At 34.7% G+C, this 21,898-nt stretch overlaps 1 protein-coding gene and 1 long non-coding RNA gene across 4 annotated transcripts in view; one reads left to right on the forward strand and one right to left on the reverse strand.

Moving 5' to 3' along the window:
• LOC309665606 overlaps nt 1-6,596 on the forward strand; it is a 419,674-nt gene extending 413,078 nt beyond the window's left edge. Inside the window, exon 2 of the long non-coding RNA XR_014266569.1 lies at nt 6,517-6,596. This is a non-coding gene — a long non-coding RNA (uncharacterized lncRNA). The remainder of the gene's footprint in view (nt 1-6,516) is intronic.
• Nucleotides 1-21,898, reverse strand: part of VPS50 (VPS50 subunit of EARP/GARPII complex) — a 128,016-nt gene that overhangs the window by 84,580 nt on the left and 21,538 nt on the right. For 2 of the 3 annotated variants that reach the window (XR_014266392.1, XM_082471734.1), the window contains exons 4-12: nt 20,646-20,717; nt 18,431-18,484; nt 17,556-17,626; nt 16,661-16,778; nt 16,543-16,578; nt 15,313-15,395; nt 5,896-5,938; nt 4,402-4,500; nt 2,508-2,648 (exon numbers count right to left, since the gene is read on the reverse strand). Coding sequence is in view for 2 of the 3 variants with exons in the window: in XM_082471734.1 (XP_082327860.1) it covers nt 2,508-2,648; nt 4,402-4,500; nt 5,896-5,938; nt 15,313-15,395; nt 16,543-16,578; nt 16,661-16,778; nt 17,556-17,626; nt 18,431-18,484; nt 20,646-20,717 (717 nt within the window). In the remaining variant the exon portion in view is untranslated. The remainder of the gene's footprint in view (nt 1-2,507; nt 2,649-4,401; nt 4,501-5,895; nt 5,939-15,312; nt 15,396-16,542; nt 16,579-16,660; nt 16,779-17,555; nt 17,627-18,430; nt 18,485-20,645; nt 20,718-21,898) is intronic. The other variant, XM_082471735.1, reaches the window with a different exon arrangement.

A 21,898-nucleotide genomic window follows, 5' to 3' on the forward strand; every position in this document is an offset into this window, starting at 1 on the left:
ACAACTACTGAGCCTACGCTCTAGAGCCCGCGAGCCACAACTACTGAAGCCCGCGTGCCTAGAGCCCGTGCTCCGCAACAAGAGAAGCCACCGCAATGCGAAGCCCTCACACCGCAACAAAGAGTAGCCCCCGCTCACTGCAACTCGAGTAAGCCTGCGCGCAGCAACGAAGACCCAACACAGCCAAAAATCAATTTATATTAAAAAAAATTTATAAAATAATACTGTGAATATGAACAAGCAGATGATTATCTCTTTTCATTTCCAATCTCTTTCCATTTAAAGAAAACAAAATGTTCCCCTGTTTACAGAAACACTATCCCTCTATCAACTCTGATCAGTGTACTATTTCATTTATTTCAATCTTTTTTTTTTTTTTTTTTTTTTTAGCTTCTGTGATTATTACTCATAACCATTATCACTGTTTTCAAGTGCTCAGCAAACGGACAGAAAGGCTACTATAACCAGACCCTGTGCTGAGCAGAGGGGGTCAACAGTAAGATCCGTTGCCACATTCCATAAGGCAGAGGGCCTGGTCTTTTCAAAAATGGGATGCCATGAATAATATAAGAAGGGGAAGTGATTGTCTAAAGTAAAAGACATGGACATATATACACACCAAATGTAAAATAGATAGCTAGTGGGAAGCAGCCGCATAGCACAGGGAGATCAGCTCAGTGCTTTGTGTCCACCTAGAGAGGTGGGATAGGGAGGGTGGGAGGGAGACGCAAGAGGGAGGAGATATGGGAATTTCTGTTTATGTATAGCTGACTCACTTTATTATACAGCAGAAACTAACACACCATTGTAAAGCAATTATACTCCAATAAAGATGTTAAAAAAGAATAAAAAATAAAAGAGCTAAACTGATACAAACTACTATATATAAAATAGATAAACAACAAGGTTCTACTGTACAGCACAGGGAACTATATTCAATAGCCTGTGATAAACCACAATGGGAAAGAATACGAAAAAGAACATATATACGTATAACTGAATCACTTCTCTGTGCAGCAGAAATTTTAAATCAACTATACTTCAACACAATATTTTAAATCACTTATTTCAATTTTTAATGTTATATTTAAACTTTTATCTATGATTAAGGACTTCCTTCAAAATATTGCTACTATACAGAGAAAACCAACTGCCCAAATGCCTGGGCTCTTCCTTCTCACTTCCAAAATCTGCCAGTCAACACCCTGCACATATATCCTGAGGGCTCTGTTGCTTCTTTCTTACCTGACACTCGGGTGCCACATATGTTCCTACACCAGTATTTCGTCAATAATTATTATCAGTTAATTTTAATTAGGGCAAAAATGATTCCCAATTGCCATATATTGAAAAATTAAGAATTGTACATTCTAATACAAGGCTCCTTCACAAATCACCTCACTTGCCTGAGTTATGCCATTCCAGATCCTTGATATGTGTTCTCACCAGGAAAACATATTTAAGTTTCCTTTCATCAGCTTATTGATTGAACTTCTAAGGCTTCCTTCCATTTTTCCTCTACTGAGCTAACCACTTTCATTTATAGAACTCAGTTACTAAAAGTCCACATCTTTTCATCAAACTAAATAAATAAATCTGATATGAGATAATCTCTTCCTAATCTTACCTGGTTTAAACAGGTCAAATATAACTCAATATTATAAAACAAATTAAAACTTACTTAGGCTTATAAGAGATATTCACATCCCTGTCTGCCAGTAACAGCACTGACTTAAATACTTCCAAGAGGCCTGAGGTAATTTCTAAACTTCCTTAATTTTTTATCAAGAATAGTGCCAAAGAAAGTGGGCCACCCTAAAATGCATCATATTCTTCATCTCATTATTCAGCTCCTCTAAGTCTGTTCTTTCAACATTAAAGAACCTATCATACCTAATTCTGTTAATAAGTATCAAACAGAATTCATGCTTTACAAGGCTTCCTTTAAAAGCAAATAGCATCCCCATTCTCCTAGAGGTTCATCATTCTCTTTTCCTCACACTACATCAATCCATCAGCAGGAACAATTCAAAAGGAGAAGCCAACCCAACTCAGTTCACTTCCCACCTGTGGATTATATTACCTACAGATCTATGTTTCTTTAAGAATGAAAAAGAAAAATTGGTTACAGATGCTGACAGAAGCAACATTTATACACATGAAAAGACTGATTGAAAGTATGTAAGGAAAATCAGCAAAGATGATTGCTTAAAAGCACCCTAGATGCTATCACAGAAGAGAGTTAAGACCCTGAGACAGGGGGTAAAAGAAGCTGTAAGAGGGTAGAGAGTCCATTTAGAAGCAACCACACTCCACAAATCTGTACCATCTCATCAACCTTTACTATTTATGTGACTGAATCTTCCAGTTTCTCTATGAGGAAAAGAATAATATGGGAGAAAAACTGTTTGCAAACATATCTTCAAATAGTAGGCTCTAAAAGAAATGAAATATAAACTTAAAAACTAAAATAGATTCATATGAACAATAATTAAGTTATGACATACCGTACAGAGATCCTTGTATTGCAGCTTTTGGAATTTTGTATCTGTGTTTCCTGCACATAGTTCCACATAACCAAGAACAACTTGAAACACGGTATTATGAATGGCTTGGGTGAAGTGCATATGAAGTTGATCCATTGCTGTCTATGGAAAGAAAAAACATACAACATAATCTCATATTATTAAAATAAATAAATTTCAACAGATTTTAAAAACACGGGAAAAAATCTTTACCAATTTTAGCTACAGCACGAATAACTATTATACACAGAATTATAAGTGTTGATTATTTGCAAATAACACTGCAAATAACCAGAACATCATTCCACTAAAGATAAATCTGAATTGTGAGCACTGCTCTGTTGTTCTGTATTTATCACTGGTACCCATCCTGCCTTTTCCCAAACATGTCAATGCATAATCACACCTTTGGACGCCTTCTGCCATCATTCCTTTACATTGTTCAGGATACTCAATGGTCATCTTCTCAGAGAAGCCTTTCCTGACTATCCTATATAAATCAGTACTTTGCATCACTCTATCCACTTACACTGATTTATTTCTTTAATGTTTGTCTCCCTCACTAGAAGGTAAGATACATGAGGGCCTATATCCAGGCGCCTGGAGCAACGCACATAGTAGGTACCAATAAATATTTAATGAGTGAAAGAATTCATCTAACGGGGGAAATCAGAAGTTATAGTTGTATTTTCAAAGGTCTTTAAACATGTCCCTCGAAATTACCAAATGTCTTCCTTCTAGTATTTTTCCCTAGGTATAGCTTCAGATATAAAAACTAATAAAGTACAATCAATAACCAAACTTTTTTATTCTTATTATAAAATGTAAATAGAGTTTAAATAGTTTGGTAAAGTCTTCAATTTCCTTCTAAGACAAGAGACCATTTAAGGGAAGAAAACATTTACACCTATCATGTTTGGATGTTCTCTAGAAAAATGTATAATCCTATATTTGCAGAAGATAAAATTAATTTTCAAACTGTGGCCTCTACTTCAAATTTTTCAAGGAAGCCCTTGAGCAGTAAGAGTATGTAAAGCCATGCATCATGGGAGCAGTGAGGGCATTCTGAGGATAATAGAACCCTCTGAAAAATCTGATACATGCAACGGACCTGTTTTACAACAAATGTACACAATGCACAAAAGTTCACATACCACTCTGAGGGAGTCATGATGGCCCATCTAGGAACCATGAGGCTCCAAATTTAGAAGTTCTTATTCGGGACCAAGAGTTGAGGTAAAAAAGACTACAATCCTCTCCCACTGAATTATCTCATAATATACTTTTTAAAAAAACCTACATAGAATGGTGAAACTATTAAACCTGAGAAACACTTCATAGTTTAAAACAGACTTCTGGGCTTCCCTGGTGGCGCAGTGGTTGAGAATCCGCCTGCCAGTGCAGGGGACACGGGTTCGATCCCTGGTCTGGGAAGATCCCATATGCCGCGGAGCAACTGGGCCCGTGAGCCACAACTGCTGAGCCTGCGCGTCTGGAGCCTGTGCTCCGCAACAAGAGAGGCTGCGACAGTGAGAGGCCCGCGCACCGCGATGAAGAGTGGCCCCCGCTCTCTGCAACTAGAGAAAACCCTCGCACAGAAACGAAGACCCAACACAGCCAAAAATAAATTAATTAATTAATAAATTAAAAAAAAAAACTTTATAAAAAAAAACAGACTTCTGTAATGTTTTAATCACACTACACACACTCTGAGCCTATGAGATCATGTTACTATTGTTAATACAACATAAAAATTTACTTTGTTAAATGAAACTTTTTAAGCACACTATATTAATAATAATATTCAAACTTAAGCAATCATAAAGATCAACAGATTCCTGATTAAGAAAAAAGAAAACATCCTTTCAGAACTAACCTGTGTTTTTCCAAGAAGTCGATAAGCTTGTTGAACCTTGGTATAATGGTTAATGTCAAAATTCTTGCAGATTTTGGACAGAGCAACATCCAACTGTTCCTGTATAATTAAAAGAGGAGGCAAGAGGTGGTTAAGGAATTATACTTGCAAGGTAGTAAGAAGAAAATATTAAGACTAATTTCTCACTTTTAACTAATATCTAAACACATTTACTATTACACTGGATTTAATAGTCAAAAACAAATTTAAATAAAAATATAAATAAATTATAATTCTTATTACCAGCTATACTCAAGTTTATTGAGATGTTATTAATATGTGAGTTTTTTAAAAAACCATGCCTAGTGTTTCAAGGGACACAAAATAATTATCACAGTCTCTAAAGGAATTTTAGTTTTTAATTTTACTTAACTATGTTTCCTCAAGCATCTGCTAAAATCTTACAATTATATGAACTGAGTTTGTAGGACTACTGAAAAATAAAACAATCCTTCTGTAAATCACTGAAAAGCATTGATAATTTTCAAGAAAACTACATTGACCTTAAAAGCACATACCTCAAGGTACTGCCCCTTTTATATCTAAATGTACCAACTCTGTTTATGGGTTTCTATCTCAATGATTTCATTTTAAGATAAATATTATTCTGTACTTATATAGAAAATTATAAGAATGAAGAAAACTGAGCTTTGAAAGAAAGTCCTCATTAAAACATTCACGTGATTATTTACTTAAGGGATTTTCAAAGCAGTTCTATTTATGTTTATCAAATAAACTGTCATTCTTACAATTAGGAAATAATTGCATTTATGATCAAAAACTACTTTCACAAAAGTCATTTGAAAGTCTAGCCTCAACTTTTCTAAGTACTCTCATCAGGAAAACAATAAAATAAAGTACCAGAAGAAACCAAATAATTCGTATTAAGTTTATTTAAATGAGCACTCTGCTTTGCAAAGATTCTGAGGAAAGAGATGAACTCTGAATAAATGTAGGAGGAAAAGGCTTTATGCTCACAATAACATAGCTTTTCCTTTCCAGTTTCTACATATTTGATGAATTGTATGAGATATTAGTATGAGGTTTAGGAATTTAGGAGGGTTATCATCAGCCAATAATCATTCTTAAATAAATAAACTCACTAAACTAAAAAGGAGTAGCAGTTGATACTCAAAAAATAATTAATACATGGTAAGTATTTTGCCTATAATTTACGTGAGAACACACCTTTGACTAACAGTTTAGGGATCTTGCTGGATATGGTAATATTTTCAAATACTCTTTTCAGATCCCACAATTCCTAAAGTATTATTGAGAATACAAGTAAATTAATATTAACTTGACCATGCACAGATATTCCAAATGAAAAACACAAAGTATAGTGATGTAGAAACACTGATACTAACATGAAAGTCAAAACATAAGATGCATCTACGCTATTCAGAAACCTCTGAAAAGAAAAAGTCATTTAACTTAATATATAATTCTTCTTACCTCAATTTGCTCTAAAGTATCTTGCAGCTTTGAATTCAGTTCACTATTAAATAAAACAGAATTAGGTGTGTCAATCTTTAAAAGAGACAAACTGAATAATTAAATGCACAGATCAATAGTATGAGCAGTAAGTTGTGCTGCTGATCCTACAGACAGTACTAAAAGGCAAGAAAAATAAATAAAAGGAAAAGAATTAGAAAGGAAGAAATAGAAGAGTCATCACTAGCAGCAACAGGACTGTGTGGGCAGAAAATCCTCAAGAATCTATAGATAAAACTAAGAATTTAAGAATTAAATACTGATAGCAAGTTTTAAAGATAATAAGTATAATATAGATGAAAAGTAAAATGTCAAAAATAAAATTAATCTATATATTAGAAACAAAGAATTAGACAATGAAATTTTTAAAAATACAATTTCAGGGGCTTCCCTGGTGGCGCAGTGGTTGAGAGTCTGCTTGCCAACGCAGGGGACACGGGTTCGAGCCCTGGTCCAGGAAGATCCCACGTGCCGCGGAGCAACTAAGCCCGTGTGCTACAACTGCTGAGCCTGCGCGCCTGGAGCCTGTGCTCCGCAACAAGAGAGGCCGCGACGGTGAGAGGCCCGCGCACAGCGATGAAGAGTGGCCCCCGCTTGCCACAACTAGAGAAAGCCCTCGCGCAGAAACGAAGACCCAACACAGACATAAATAAATAAATAAACAAATACTTTAGAAAATATATATAATTTCAAAAAACCAAATACCTGGGAATAAATCAAATAAAAAATATACAATACAAAATACAGCTAAAATAAAGAAGACAACTACATAGAGGTATATACCATGTAAACAGACTAAAACCTTCAATATTGTTGATATCAGTTCTCACCAAAATGATCTCCTAGAATAACTGAAATTCTAATCAAAATCCCAGAAGGCTTTTTAATGTAGAAACTGACAAGCTGCTTCTAAAATTTATGTGGAAACTCAAAGGGCTAAGACCAGTCAAGAATACTGTGAAGAACAATGCTGTAAGACATATACTAAAATAGGTTAAGGCTTATTATAAAGTTACAGCAATAAGATAGTGTGGTACTTATTATAAGGATACATAAACAGATCAACAGAACAGAAAAAAAACAAAGGGTAAAAGCCTTAAACGGATACTTTTCATATACTTTTCATATTTATCATAAGGAGATATCCAATTGGCCAATAAAACATATAAATATGCACTCCATCAGGCATTCAGGAAATGCAAATTAAAACTGCAATAAGACACTATAACAAAAGACCAGAATGGCTAAAACTATTTTTTAAAAATTAAAAATGACATCAACAAACGTTGGCAAGGATGTAGAACAAAAGGAACACGCAATTCAATCCTGGAGGAAGGGAAAACTGATAGCACCTCTTGGGAAACTGTTAACAGCTCCTAAAACTCAACACACAAATACTCTATGTCCCAGAAGTCCTAGATATGTATCTTTCATAAGTGCATATACAATCCTTGCAGCATTATTTGTAATAGGCAAAATGAAGCAACTCAATTGTCTGTGAACAATTAAATGGGTAAAGTGAGATATATTTATGATGAAATACTATAGCAATGAAAATATACTACCTGATTCTCAAAAACATAATACTGGACAAAAAGAAGTCAGTTTGTATAAATGGAATCATACAGTATGCACTTTTTAAAGTTCAAAACAGGCAAAACTAACGTTAGTGACAGAAGCCAGAACACTGGTTACCTTGGGAAAATAAGGACTGGAATGGGGCATGAAGGAAGTTTCTGGGGTACTAGAAATGTTCTAGTTCTGTTTCTGGGAGGTAATTACACAATTATGTTCACTTTGTAAAAATATATTGAGTTATACACTTAGGATATGTGATTTTATCTGATTTTTTTCCCCTTTAATTCTCCCTAGGTCAGTTTTTTTAAAAAACTAATATTATTTGAATTATAATATCCCAATATTAAAAAAGATCTGTGGTATCTAACAAAATAAATACAATTTTAGAGAAAACATTTTTAACAAAAGAGGTTAAGGCAAAACTAAAATAAAACAGTAAGAACAAGTGGAAGATGTAGTTTAATACACCAAAATTATACAAGGTTTTTTACAACTGTCATCTGATTATATACGTGACTCTCAAAGTCCTAGCAGCCAAAACAAATAGGGAAGCCCAGAGTACACAATTCAGTGCCCAGAATATCAAAATACACCAGTAACTCAAGAGAAAAAACAAAACAAAGAGAAAACAAATCACTTTTGTTGGCATTAAGTGAGAGAGAAAATTTTGCCAGTCTTGATAAAGAGGATAGCAATATTTTATCTCCTAAGGAACAACACCCTTGGTAACAGCCTTACAGAATATACCATATGGATTCATGGACTCCTTGTCTTTGCTTCTTATAGAGCCTTTTAATGCAAACTGAGGATATAACACCAAAGTGGTTTGACAGAGAGAGAGAGAGAGAGAGATACCAATGCAAAGCAATTTGTCAGAAAAGTAAAACCAATAATAATACAAGTACCCAGTTTCTGATGGTCTCAAAGATAAACATCCAAACACGTAAAGGAATTAGACCATTTTCTACAAATATTATTTATCATAAGCATGCTTTTGATTAAGGTTGAGAATTGAAGATTATATTCTCTAGTAAACACTGAGAATGAACAAATCTTCAGGATTTGACAATCAACAGTGTAGGATTAATACCTTATTTTAAAAATTAGGGTCTCTAACCAGGATTTATGCCTGAAAAATAGCCACAGACATAAGTATACGTTAAGGAAATACTTGTAGGCGGGAGTGAGATTTTCCTTAAAAAAATGATTCTGAGAATTTCTGTCTGAAAAAGAATAAATGAATGGATTAAAAAAAAAAAAAAGGAATGAGAGCTAAAGGCTCCAAAATGATACCTGTAAAAGGATAGCCATGATAGCACCTTAGCACTTAGAATTAAATAATTTCTCATTCCACCCAATTTAAAAAAAAAGAAAAATCAGTATCAACTCCCAGAGTTGTTCCTTCTCCCATGTTCTCTCTCTTTTGATTCATATGACTACCACCCATTCAATCCAAGCTGGAAATTCCAGAGTCATCTTTAATTCTTCTCTCTCTTCATATATAACTGGTAATCAGACCCTGATGATTCTACCATTTCAGTATTTCTCATATCCACCTATGCTTCTCCTTTATCAAGTTTGTGTTCTAAATCAAGTATTATCACTTAATAACCTCCTAATGAATCTCTGCAGACAACACACACATCCCACCCTTCAACTCATACATCCATTTATTTGACAAACACCATCGACCTGCATACCAAACATTGTACAACAAACTCCAAAAAGCTTTCAGGGATAGCTCTGAGCAGGGGTCTAACTCCAGACTGGATTTGGTCAACATTCTGTTTGATTTGGCAGATGCATCATTTTCAAATAGCTTGTATGTGAAAGGCTTTAGGCAAGGCCTGACAGTCCTGTGGAGCTGAGCATTTCCTGCTGCCATCTGGCAGCTTCACATATATGTTACCTGCCTGGTCCCTAAAGACATCTGAGTTTGCAGTTCCTAAGTAAAGCAGAAATAAAAATCACATTAATCCACTGCTTTAAAATGTTTGATGGCTCCCCATTAAACCAAGGTTAAAGCCCCAAATTAGCATGGCACATAAGACTTAACAATTGACATGAAAAATTAACTTCCCATTCACTTTTCAGTGCCTATACAGTTGACCCTTGAACAACAGGGATTGGAACTGCGCTGGTCGACTTATAAGCGGCATTTTTCAATAGTAAATACTACAGCACTACATAATCCTCAGTTGGTTGAATCCTCGGAAGCAGAATCACAGATTCAGAGTATAATTTATAACTATATAAGTTATACATGGATTTTCGACTGAGCTGAGGGTTAGCGCCCTTCACCCCTACATTGTTCAAGGGTCAACTGTATTTTAGTCATATGGACTATGTGCAACTCCCCAAACAAACCCCAGACTTTCACACCCTCTGTTCTTGCATATAATGTTCACAATAACTATAAAGTACATTCTCCTTTTCTCACTTGGGCCCAAATGTCCATCTATCTTCCAAATGTCATCTTTTCTCAGAAGTCTTCCTCTGCTGACTGTTCCCTTAAGTTTCACAATGCTCTGTTTACAGCACCCTGAATTATAGTAAAGAAATATCTGTGACTATCTGTCAGAGCAGACTGTGGCTTATTCCCCAGTGATGCCCCAGGACTAACTAAACTCACTGCCTGACTCAGAGCAGGTAATAAATATCTGCAAAGTCAAATTTGCAATTTAAACATAAAATGACAAAATTTTACCATCATTCTTTCAGCCCCCATTTTCTACTTCAATTAAAAAACAAAAAACAAAAAACTACAGAGAGAAAAAAAAAGGAGAATGTTTTAGAAGAAAAAGAGTCAGACTAGACTCTGGGTCTACAGGTGCCTTAGTGAAAGAAAAAGAGATAAGCAGAGTGGAAGCTGGTTCCACTCCTCTATCACACAGGGCTCAGAAGTTCACCTAAGACTGAAGCTAGAGACACAGATATGGAGAGGCAAGAACACCCAGAATAATAAACATCAGAACTGGTAAACATATTCTTTCAGGGAATATTGTGAGTTTGGAGAAAAAAGGGATATATCTAAACTAATTCATAGGTGAGAGTAATGATTTTTTCAGCTTCTCAACTGAAAAAAAATGGGCTTTAGAGTTTATAGCCCTATAAACTCTATAAACTTTATAAATAAATCTAGACGTTTTTATTTCTATTATTTATGGTTAAAATGATTTTATAGCCTATATATTAAGAGTTAATGCAAACATGGCAATGTAAATAGTATGAAGAAAATTTTAAATATAAAATTTATAAATCAAACATTTTGGTCTTATTAAAAATGTTTTCAGGGCTTCCTTGGTGGCGCAGCGGTTGAGAATCTGCCTGCCAATGCAGGGGACACGGGTTCGAGCCCTGGTCTGGAAGGATCCCACATGCCGCGGAGCAACTAGGCCCGTGAGCCACAACTACTGAGCCTGCGCGTCTGGAGCTTGTGTTCCGCAACAAGAGAGGCCGCGACAGTGAGAGGCCCGCGCACCGCGATGAAGAGTGGCCCCTGCTTGCCGCAACTAGAGAAAGCCCTCCCACAGAAACGAAAACCCAACACAGCCATAAATAAATATTAAAAAAAAAAAAAAGGTTTTCAAAATCTACAACTGTAGTTTGATAACAGTTTGCTACTAATTAAAGATAGATATGTAAAAATGTGATTAACGAGTGGACATATTAAATGTACAGCCTTTAAAGAAACCCTTAGCCATCTTTTAGAAACCTGAATTCCAGTTATTTCAGTCAATTAATCAAAGTATGTAAAAAGGACCTATTCATAAACATTTGGATAAATAAAAGCTACATTACAGTCAAAAAAGTTACCAGTTGTAAGATAAAAGGCTAAAAACCATTAAAGGCTATCTGCAAGTGAATGGAATGAATCAAACAATTTGGGGGGGCATTTTTATAATCACTATAGAAAATATTAAAGTAACACATCCATAAATAATTAAAAGTTTTCTTTTAAATAACTGATCTGGACACACACTTGCAAAATGCATCTTAGAAAGTTGCATATAAATCAAAATTTTGTACAAATTTGACTTGCTGAAAGACAAGATAGTGTGAAAGTAATTAGCCTCTTAATGATCCTTCCCTGTTCTGTTATTAAGCCATGTGATTTAAGACAAGTCTCTTAATAACTCTGGGCATCAGCTTCCTATGCAAAAGTGGGCTGGATCTAAAAGGTTGCTTCTAGCTCTAAAGTTTCAAGATTCCATTATATGCTGAACACCAGTTACCCAATTACCACATCTTTATATATGGTTCAGTAGAGTGCTAAAACTTCTGAAATACGTGTAAGTAAAATTTATTCTTCCAAGTTTATACTGTATGTCCATGGCCCCTGGAAACTCCAGTCTGTTTAGATCAAAGGTCTATTCCAATGATTTCAGTCTACTCACTGCTGCTGAGTTTATCAACAAACCTCACAGAAAACGTGATTTTCAAACACTTTGAAGCTAAACAAACAACTCTGAGTTGTTTGAAGTGTCCACATGATCCTTCAAACCATGAACAAACTGTAAAAGAACTCTGAAGATCACTTTGGATCTACCCAGATCTCTGCCCACACACTGTTCAGAAATCCCTGACCTAACCCAGAACACAATCATTCACCACAGAAAAAGCCTAGAGTCAATTACTAAGGACACTAAAAATGTTCACAACATCTCCAAACTTTACGAATTGTAATTCCAGAGCAGATGTCAGGCTCAAGAACCAAATCTAGCCAACCGGCTATGTTTCTAAATAAAGTTTTATTGAAACACAGGCATATGCATTTGTCTACATATCATCTAAGGCAGCTCTTGGTCTTCAAGGGCAGAGCTGAATAGTTGCAACCGAGACCTTATGGCCTGCAAAGCTTAAAATATTTATTATCTGGCCCTTTAAAGACAAAGGCCCTCTGCCAACCCTGTGCTAGAGTTCAGCAGAAGACCTTTTAGTTGGTCAACTGATCAAAGTTAAAACAAGAATATTTACGTGTACTGAATATTTTAACTAAAATTGCATAAATGTACTTCATTCACCCATTTCTGATTTCAAGCCAAGGTCTTGTCTTTTCATTTGACTGGAGCTTTAATTTCTTAGTCTCATATGAGCCAGATGACTAGTAAATTGTCTGTAATTTCAAGTTTCAGTTTCTCAAAAGTAAAGCAGGAGCTTAAAAACAAATGCAAAACAATCCAAATGTCAGACCACACGCTACCTTATATGCCCCTATTTTTTATGAGTTGTCTCATCTACAAAAAATTCAAAAGGAAATTTATTTTTAACAATATGTTGTTTTTCCAATGCATTCAACTTACTTTCAAGAACTATTTCATCTCATTAGTTTATTTACTTAAACAACATAAATACAGTAACAAACACAACTGGCAGAAATAGGTTTTAGGAAAAAATACAATTAACTCTAGTAAGAATATAACTCAGATACTGGAGCAGAACAATGTAAATTGGCCTACTAGCCATGAGCTTCCACTACACATAATAGCTATCACATTGGTAGACAGTCTAGCATAGTTGTGGTTTAAGAAAAACAAGCTCTGCATCCCAACAGATCTAAGTTTAAATCCTGGCTTGGCCACTTGTTTTATAGAGCATCGACATCCTCATTTATAAAAGAGGGACAATAACAACACCTCCGGGAATATTTTGTTAATGCTAAATAAGAAAAAGTAAGGAAAATGACAAGTACAGCGCTTGACACATAGTAAAGGCCAAAATTTTTTAAGTATTATTATACCGTCATCACTATCACCATCATCATGATTCAATATTTAAAAGCTGAAAAGTAAAGCTTTAGTGAGAAAACCTTATTAAAATATAATTTAGAATTACTGTATAGTCAGTGCTGCCTTAGCTAATGGTGCCTAGCTTCTACTCCCACTCCTATAAATGTCAGTATTTCCCATTCCTGCTGGGGTATGGGAAGTGAGCCATTCACAGCTTGAACATCTCTGATGGCTTTCGTTTATGCACTCTGTGCTCTTAACTGGCATATTATCCCACAGTCCTGCCTGTTAACTGCCTGTTATTACAAACTCCTAGAGAAATAAATTTCAAGAGCTCTTGGTATAACAAGCAACATAGCATCTCAAGCAGTTAAGCATTAAATAATACTTCATTCTTGTCTCATCATCTAGGAGTAAAGAGTGACACAGGACTTTTCTAGACAGGTGAAATTTTATAACTTCAAGTAGAAAAAAAAAATCCTAAAAATTCTAAAGGAAAGACACTATTTATGGTGGAATGAGAATGAAAGTAGCATCTGACTTTGTCCTACAAAACAGAAGGCTAGAATAGACAGCTGAGCAATGCCTTCCATTTTCTAAGGAAAAAAATAATTTTTCTTTCAATTGTGTATGGACTAAATTAAGGTCATTTCAAAATCTGAACATTTACACCCCATGTATCCCGTATCAAAAAAAATAATTTTCAGAGAGGTAACTATAACAACACAAGACAAAGAAATACACAAAAAAGGAATATTACAAAGAAATGATAGCAGCCGAGTCATAGCTTTTCTCATTCTAACAGATTTATCACCACGAAATGAACTAAATGAGCGCTATGCTTCTTCAGGAGCCAGAAGACCTTGCTAGAAATTTTCAAATATATTCAACATATTAGAGCTAATTCACTATTCACCCAACTTAATAAGTATAAATGACATAATCAAGTTTTTAATAGTGACAGTTAATCACTGTCAAAATGGATAAAATCAAAATATTACTGGTACTACCCAACTATGCACTTCCTAATCAAATAAAAAGTGGTCGCTTCAATATGCATAATCCTAAAGAAAAAAAAATATCATCTCTAGGGGGAAAATACCTAGTTATTCGATACCCAGCACAGACCTATGATGTGAGAGTATATTAAAAGAAAAAATTTAATCCAAAGCTGTATTAATGTTTTGTTCTATCATAATGCTTTTATTTTTTCAGATACTAGCAATCAACATCTACAATATCAGTGCATCCTGCGCACTGAGTGCCAGATTCTCCATACAGGGGGGACTAAGGGACTACATTCTAGGGTAAGTATAAATTTAATTTGAAACTGGGTTTCCTTGGCAAGCTCACTATTTTCCCTAGATTTTATATTTATTTTTGATGCTTTTAGAGGAATGGCAGAAATTACACTTGAGGATTAGAGATTCCTCAAGGTACTGTCACAACTAATGCAAAACCTCCATGTTAAGCAGACCAAAATCCATTAATAAAGTTAGAACTAAGAGCAGAGGATGCAGCAGCTGTTTTCTTCATTGTACATTTTATAAATAAACAGAAGATATAATACATTAAATACATAATCACTTAAATATTACAAAGATGACTCCTACATAAAGTGAAATCACTTTAAATTTTCCAAAAGAATTCTTATCATGGTGAGCCAACAGTTGAACCATCTGGATCTGAAAAGCAAACTGCAACAGAACTCTCAATATTTATAAGCTGGGCAGAGTTAAGGAGCAAGAATTCCCAAGAGTTGCAATGGAGACATGAACAGATGAATTTATTCCTTACTACTCCATGAAAATGAAATCAATAAGATTGGAAAAAATATGAAAAAAAGAGTTTCAATGAGGTGACAAGAAACAGGATTAGAAAGTATCTGATCTTTCAAACCTTAAGAATTGTTATTTATAATTTTACTGTGCTGCTCATTTACAAATAAGAAGGCTAAACTAGAGCATAGCACTTAATATTAATATTCAGTGTTTATTAACATTGTATGTTACACAACTCCTATATAAAAACTGACAATAAAGTCAGCTTTAAAAATTTTACATTACCTTACCTTATGCAACTATAATGTTTAAAAGTGCTGGCAGCTTTCTGACATTCCAGGCACAGCTGAATAGCTCCTGGATAGTCTTCCTCCTGAATCAACAACAGAAGGCATTAGGCTGGAAACATTTTTCTTAAACCTTCTGAAAAAGACAAATCTCTGTTCATACTCTATCCAAAGTTACAGCCCCAGAAAATTTTAATTCCTCTCAAATAAGGATCATAATACCAACAACAGATAAATAGTAAAATATAACAAAGCAACTACCTCCAGGCCTAAAATGTATCCATGAAAAAAATATGCTGTTCCCTTAAAAACACAGTAATAGCCCTCTGAGACCATGACATGTAGATAAAGCCTATACAGAAGTACAAGCTGCTTCAGAGGGAAGGAGTTCTTTAACTGTTAACATTCTTCTTTCAGTAATGTTTATATAAAATGTTCCAAAACAGTATGCATTCTACTTGTAATCAACATTCAACAGTTCTACTATCATAAATCCATAAATATTCTTAAACAAATAAATTTGGAAAAAAGTGAAATATTCATTAATGGCCCCAAATATTCCTAAACAGTAATTTAATGCCAAATGAATTTTTCATATGGATTTCTCAAACCCTAGTTTTAGTGGTAATAGTTTAGAAGTAATACAGTGATTATACCGAAAATCATTTTTAAAAGTTCCTTAAGTTCATATCTAAATTCAACACAGGCAATTCAAACCACAGGGGATGCTGAGATGATGACAAAGTACCTACCCAAAGGTGCTCGAGTATTATGGGGAAACACATAATACATTAGGCTTTGGTGAATCTTATAACGGAAGCATACAGACAATGCTAAGAAAGCATCAAAGAGAAAACAGATGGCTCACTCAGAAAATCAATTAATATATGAGACACCAAACATAACTAATCTATGACATACTCCTCAAATCACTACTTTATGTTAGACACAAAAGATAATTTCATTGCTATTTGGGCACAGATATAATCAAAAGATACTGAAGTTAACACTCCCACATTGCTACAAACTGACCATTTCCCCCAATAATTTTTTCTAAATGAAGTATATCATGTCAATAGAAAAAGATGCGCTAGAGCAAGTTCCTTTACATGTCTAAAAATGCTCTTCATACCATATACCAACTTGAGAAAAATGCACATCTGAATTTTTTTCACAATAATTCTCTATTTAATATTATTAGGATCACCAAATTTCCAAGCCTTGTAAACTTACCTCCAGCATTTCACTTAAGCGGACATCTGTTCTTTGCTGAAAAAAACATAAATCAAAAGGTAAAATCTGTTTCAACCATAAAATTAAGCTTAATTTTTAAAAAGTGACCTGTATATACCAATGTTTTTATAGTTCTCAGAGATTTCAGAAGTCCAATCAGCAACTGACGTTTCCTTTGATTTGCAAGAAGGCCTAAACTAGCTTGAGTAAAACCTTCCTTTGCAATATTCAAGTGTCTGTAAAAGTGAAAAATAAATAGTTAAGTTTTTCTAGTAAAATAAGAACACTATCCACACAGAACAATTAGTCAATTAATGAGATAGTATCCTGAATTGCTCTTAAATTTGGGGATTGTGAGCACTATTTGACAAATTTATTCAACGGCTCAAACTACACCAGCATTATTACTTGAAGCATGGTGGTAGTCTGATACCAATCTTCAAACTGTTACTGGTCTACCACAAGAAAAGTACAGAAATTGAGAAAAAGCATTTAAAAACATGTAGAACAAAAGTTGACAAAACAATTTTATGCTTGATGAATCTAATAATAAAAAAATATTTTTAAACACACAGAGCAAAAGTTGACAATTTTATGCTTGATGAATCTGATAATAGAAAAAATGAGACTATTTTGTATGTGTTTGGTTGGGTTTTTTTAAATTCATTTTCCTAGTAATTTGTTTTTATTGCATTTTACAAAAACAGTAGTCTGTAACAAGTTGGAAATTAAAAAAAAAAAAAAAAAAAAAAAAACTGGTCCTTCACCAAAGACAGTTTGAGAAGCACTGATTTAAGCAACACAAAAACAGTAATATTTTTAATCCATAGCTAGATTTAAAGACATTTCTCACAGACCTTCTTAGTGCAGTTTTTAGACCATTATATATGTTCAGTTAATGAATGGCATTCTATAAACCGCAATCATCATAAAAAAAATCAATTTTCCATGACAGTTTCACAGTTTCTCTTAAATGTTACTCAGCTTGAACAAAGTATCATCAAATGCAATACCTCCTCCCATTTGTGCAGATAACAGCAGCTAACTGAAGACCTGTCTGTAATGAGGTAACTCTTTCAAGTTCCTGTGGAAAGATTAGGCGTAGGTTACTGTTTGAGGCATTTTATTTTTCTTTCTTATTGGTATGGTACTCTAACAAAAACTTTAGTGGGCTTCAAAGAAAAGCCTGCTTGGAAAACAAAGTAGCAACAAAAATACCTGAACTTGAACATTGCTGGTATATTTTTCCACAAAATTATTTTAAATAACCACTTTCAATTGATTTTCACAATGTTATGTGACAAAATATTTAGGCAGTATTGCTTGTAAGGAAATCTAGACCCAACTTCTTTAGACGGGTGTAAATAAATACTAATAATATATCCGTTTAAATGTTTCTATCCAACAGAACTTCACGAGGTAATCAAGGATATGACAAATACGATCTGTTTGCTAAGATGCTTTGACAATGAATGTCTTCATTTGAACACTGTTAGATATTTCAATGGATTTTGAAGTCTCTTATTTTCTGATGAAAGGGCAGATTCAGCTAGACAGTTCCAATTTTATCATATTTTAAAGGTAGACTGAGCAGTCATTATTGATGATCTATGAGTTACAAAGTGCACTGAAGCAATTTTCATTGGCTCTTCAAGTTAGGAAAGCCAAATAGATTACTTTAGAATCAAATATAAAAGCTCTTCCACTTCTTGCAGGTTGGTAAATTCCCCAAATGAGAGAAAAAAACATACACATACACAACCCAAATAGTTAATATGCTGCTATAAGCTATAGACAAAAGAATAAATTAAAATATTTCAGGTTCCAAGTATAAGTCACTCAAACATTTTTAATATTTTACTATTAAAAATAACAAATGTTATCCTACCTTTACATAAGCAGGCTGTTTTTCAAGGATTAAATCTGCTACTTTTTTAGAGACCTATAAGAACATGCAATCAAACAAAGGAAATAAAAGAAAAAGCCTCATGCTTCCTATTACATTTTACATTTAAAATTTTAGCAAGAATATTCCATAGGTCTTCCTGATAACTTCTACAGCAAATATTGGCATGCTATGGCCACGTACATTTCTTTGGCTATGAAATTAGTACAAGAGGTATAGCATGTAGCACAGTACTTGGTCCTTAATAGAAACTCAATAAGTGGTCATTATTACTGTTAATAACATGAGTATCTGCTTTAACTAACATGCACAAAAGTATAACCATCTTTAAGGGTACAGGATTTGCTTTAAAACAGATAGACTTGTTAAGATAAATAAATGTTTAATCTACTGAATTTATGGAAATACTATCTGGGAAACAGAACACCCTTTAAATCCTTTGTCCCGCGTAAGAAGACAAACAGCAGTTTGGTCCACTACTCTGAAAAACTGGAAACGTGTTTTCTGGAGCGCTATGAAGATACCTAAGGTTTCTTGGTCAGTTCCATGAAAAACAGTAATGTATGCGAGTTAGAATTATAATGATTTTGAACACGAGGCTCTTATTTCACAATTTCAGGGGCCCCTGTAGGACTACACTACAGAGGTACCACGTCCAGCATGAAGCATGGCACACCAATGGTATTCAGTGAATAGCTGCTCAAGAAACACAACTGTATCCCCTTCCCCAAGCCAACTGAGAACAAAACACTACACATACATTCAAAGATTGTGCTAATTCTTTCATGTTTTCTTAATCTGCTCTGAATTTGTATAGATTTGTATAGATATGAATGTGTATAGATGTACACAGACAGAAACCCACCTAATTTTACCAAATTGGGGTTTTTTATCAGTTTATTTATTTATTTATTTGGGTCACTGCCTTTTTTTTTTTTTTTTTGAGTTATGGGTTTTTCATTTTTCTGTTTTAAATAGACCATGTAGTTATTGTTAGTCTACACTGTGCTAGGCAGTTTACCGACTGCTTTTCCTACATTATCTCAATTAGTATTTATGACAATCTACTGAAATGGGTTACATGCTTCATTTTCCAGATGAGTAATCTTAAACATAGCAGTAATTCACCCACAGTAAGTTGCAAGGTCAGGATTCAAGGCCAGGTTGATTAAATTCCAAAGGCCACTGTGCTACACGGCCCTTGTGGTGGGGTTCATCCCCAAAAGAATACTATCACATAAAGTACAGAGATGGAGGAGTACATATTTAAATATGCTGAAACCAGAAGGCAAAAGGTGCCACCATCCACTGAACTCTAATTCTCCAAAAACAACAACATATTTTTACCACACAACCCTCTAGTGCTCAAGGCCCTTCCCCACACCAATGCTGCTACCCCCAGGGAGATCCAAGCACCCACTGAGACCTCTGGGTGTAACACTAAAGAAAGAGAAGTATATCCTCCTTTGTTTGTCAGATGTATTATTAAAGACCATACCTTAAATTAAAATGGCTAAATTTATTACTACTGCTCTTTCAGTATTAAAAAATTAACAAGACCACTTAGTACCATTATTTAATCTTCTACAGTACAGTCTGAGTTTTATAAAAGGAATTCAGCCTAACACAAGGAAAATACAAAATCACAGAATTTTACAGCATTGGAGAAAATGCATTGCCCAACCTAACCCATTACTTCACAGATGAAACAAGAGATTTAGCAAGGTTAAGTGACTTGCCCAACATCACACAATTAATAGTGACAGCAATTCAGACTTTCTGAATCTTAACCCTGTAATCTCTTTGGACCTATTTCAACTAGAAGTGGGAGCCTTTATTCTGAGATAAGAAAGCTCCATCATAAAACTATGGGTAGGAAAGTCATGCATGCATGACAAGGAGTAATCTAAAAAGGTACTTAGTAATCTGAAAAAAAGTTCAAAATTCTTTGATCACGTTTAGGATTCCAGAGAAAGAACTCCAAGTTCTAGAAGCACATCTATCAAGGTAATGTGAGGGAAACTGAATAGACAATAAATTTGAATATGTATAAATGTATCATTTGAGTCAAAGTCATGTTAAATAATAAGATTTGTTTAAAATGTTAGTATATTACTTAAACAAGAAAACCTGCAAACGTTACACCTCTCTGTTGTGTTTCATTTACAGTTTTGTCAGAAATGTGTTTTTTACTTACTGCAGCTTGCTGTTGTTTTAATTTGTCTCTGTACTCCTCTAATTCTTGCAAATTGAGAACAGGAGGGAGTTTCTAAAAACAAATCCATAAATAAAGAGTAAAAAATCAATTGTTTAATTTGGTTTCACTTACCTGCACACCTGACTTAGGAACTATAACCTGCACATACAAAACGGTGTCACATCCCACTCCTCCCATCATCCCCACCTCCCCACTAGACTCCAGACACAAAAGCCTATATCTCTGTTACCCAACCCCCTGGTACTCAAGCTCCATCCCCACCCAGCCCTGCTATCTCCACTGCTGCCACCTCCAACCTCCTGGAATCCCCACTACCACCGGGACTCCAGCCCCTGAGCTGGGAAACACTGCTTCCACAACCTGCAACAGGAGAATGTGAGAAAGTCCTAACCCTAATCCCCCACTCTACCAGCCACCATATATCCCTACTCGTCCAGGACAGAACTCAAAACATATTTCCCCTCTGAAATACTATGAATGGTAACTAAGCACTACAGTGTGACAGTGACAGCTGTTGGAGTACATTCTAGATTATACATACTCTGGAGTATAGTATGGGAACTAACAAAAATGCACACCATTGTGTAGATGGGAAACTCCCAAGTTAGACTTCAAGTCTCAGTCAACTGATGATGAAATTTCAGAATACGCTGGGTACTAATTCTGTATGTACTGCATATGAAGTACATATGCATACTGCAATTGGTTTCATCTAAAACCCGAATTTTACTATTCTGAATTTTTTTGAAGTTCTTGTAAATGTAAAATGCCAATGTTCTAAACAATTATGATATTGAGCTGCATCAGCTGCTTGTAAATTTTGGAGATTAATCCTTTGTCAGTTGCTTCGTTTGCAAATATTTTCTCCCATTCTGAGGATTGTCTTTTCGTCTTGTTTATGGTTTCCTTTGTTGTGCAAAAGCTTTTAAGTTTCATTACGTCCCATTCATTTATTTTTGCTTTTATTTCCATTTCTCTAGGAGGTGGGTCAAAAAGGATCTTTCTGTGATTTATATCATAGAGTGTTCTGCCTACGGTTTCCTCTAAGAGTTTGATAGTGTCTGGCCTTACATTTAGGTCTTTAATCCATTTTGAGTTTATTTTTGTGTATGGTGTTAGGGAGTGTTCTAATTTCATTCTTTTACGTGTAGCTGTCCAGTTTTCCCAGCACCATTTATTGAAGAGACTGTCTTTTCTCCATTGTATATTCTTGCCTCCTTTATCAAAGAGAA

Source organism: Balaenoptera physalus, assembly GCF_965194825.1.
Source record: "Balaenoptera physalus genome assembly, chromosome: 8".
Lineage (NCBI taxonomy): Eukaryota > Metazoa > Chordata > Mammalia > Artiodactyla > Balaenopteridae > Balaenoptera > Balaenoptera physalus.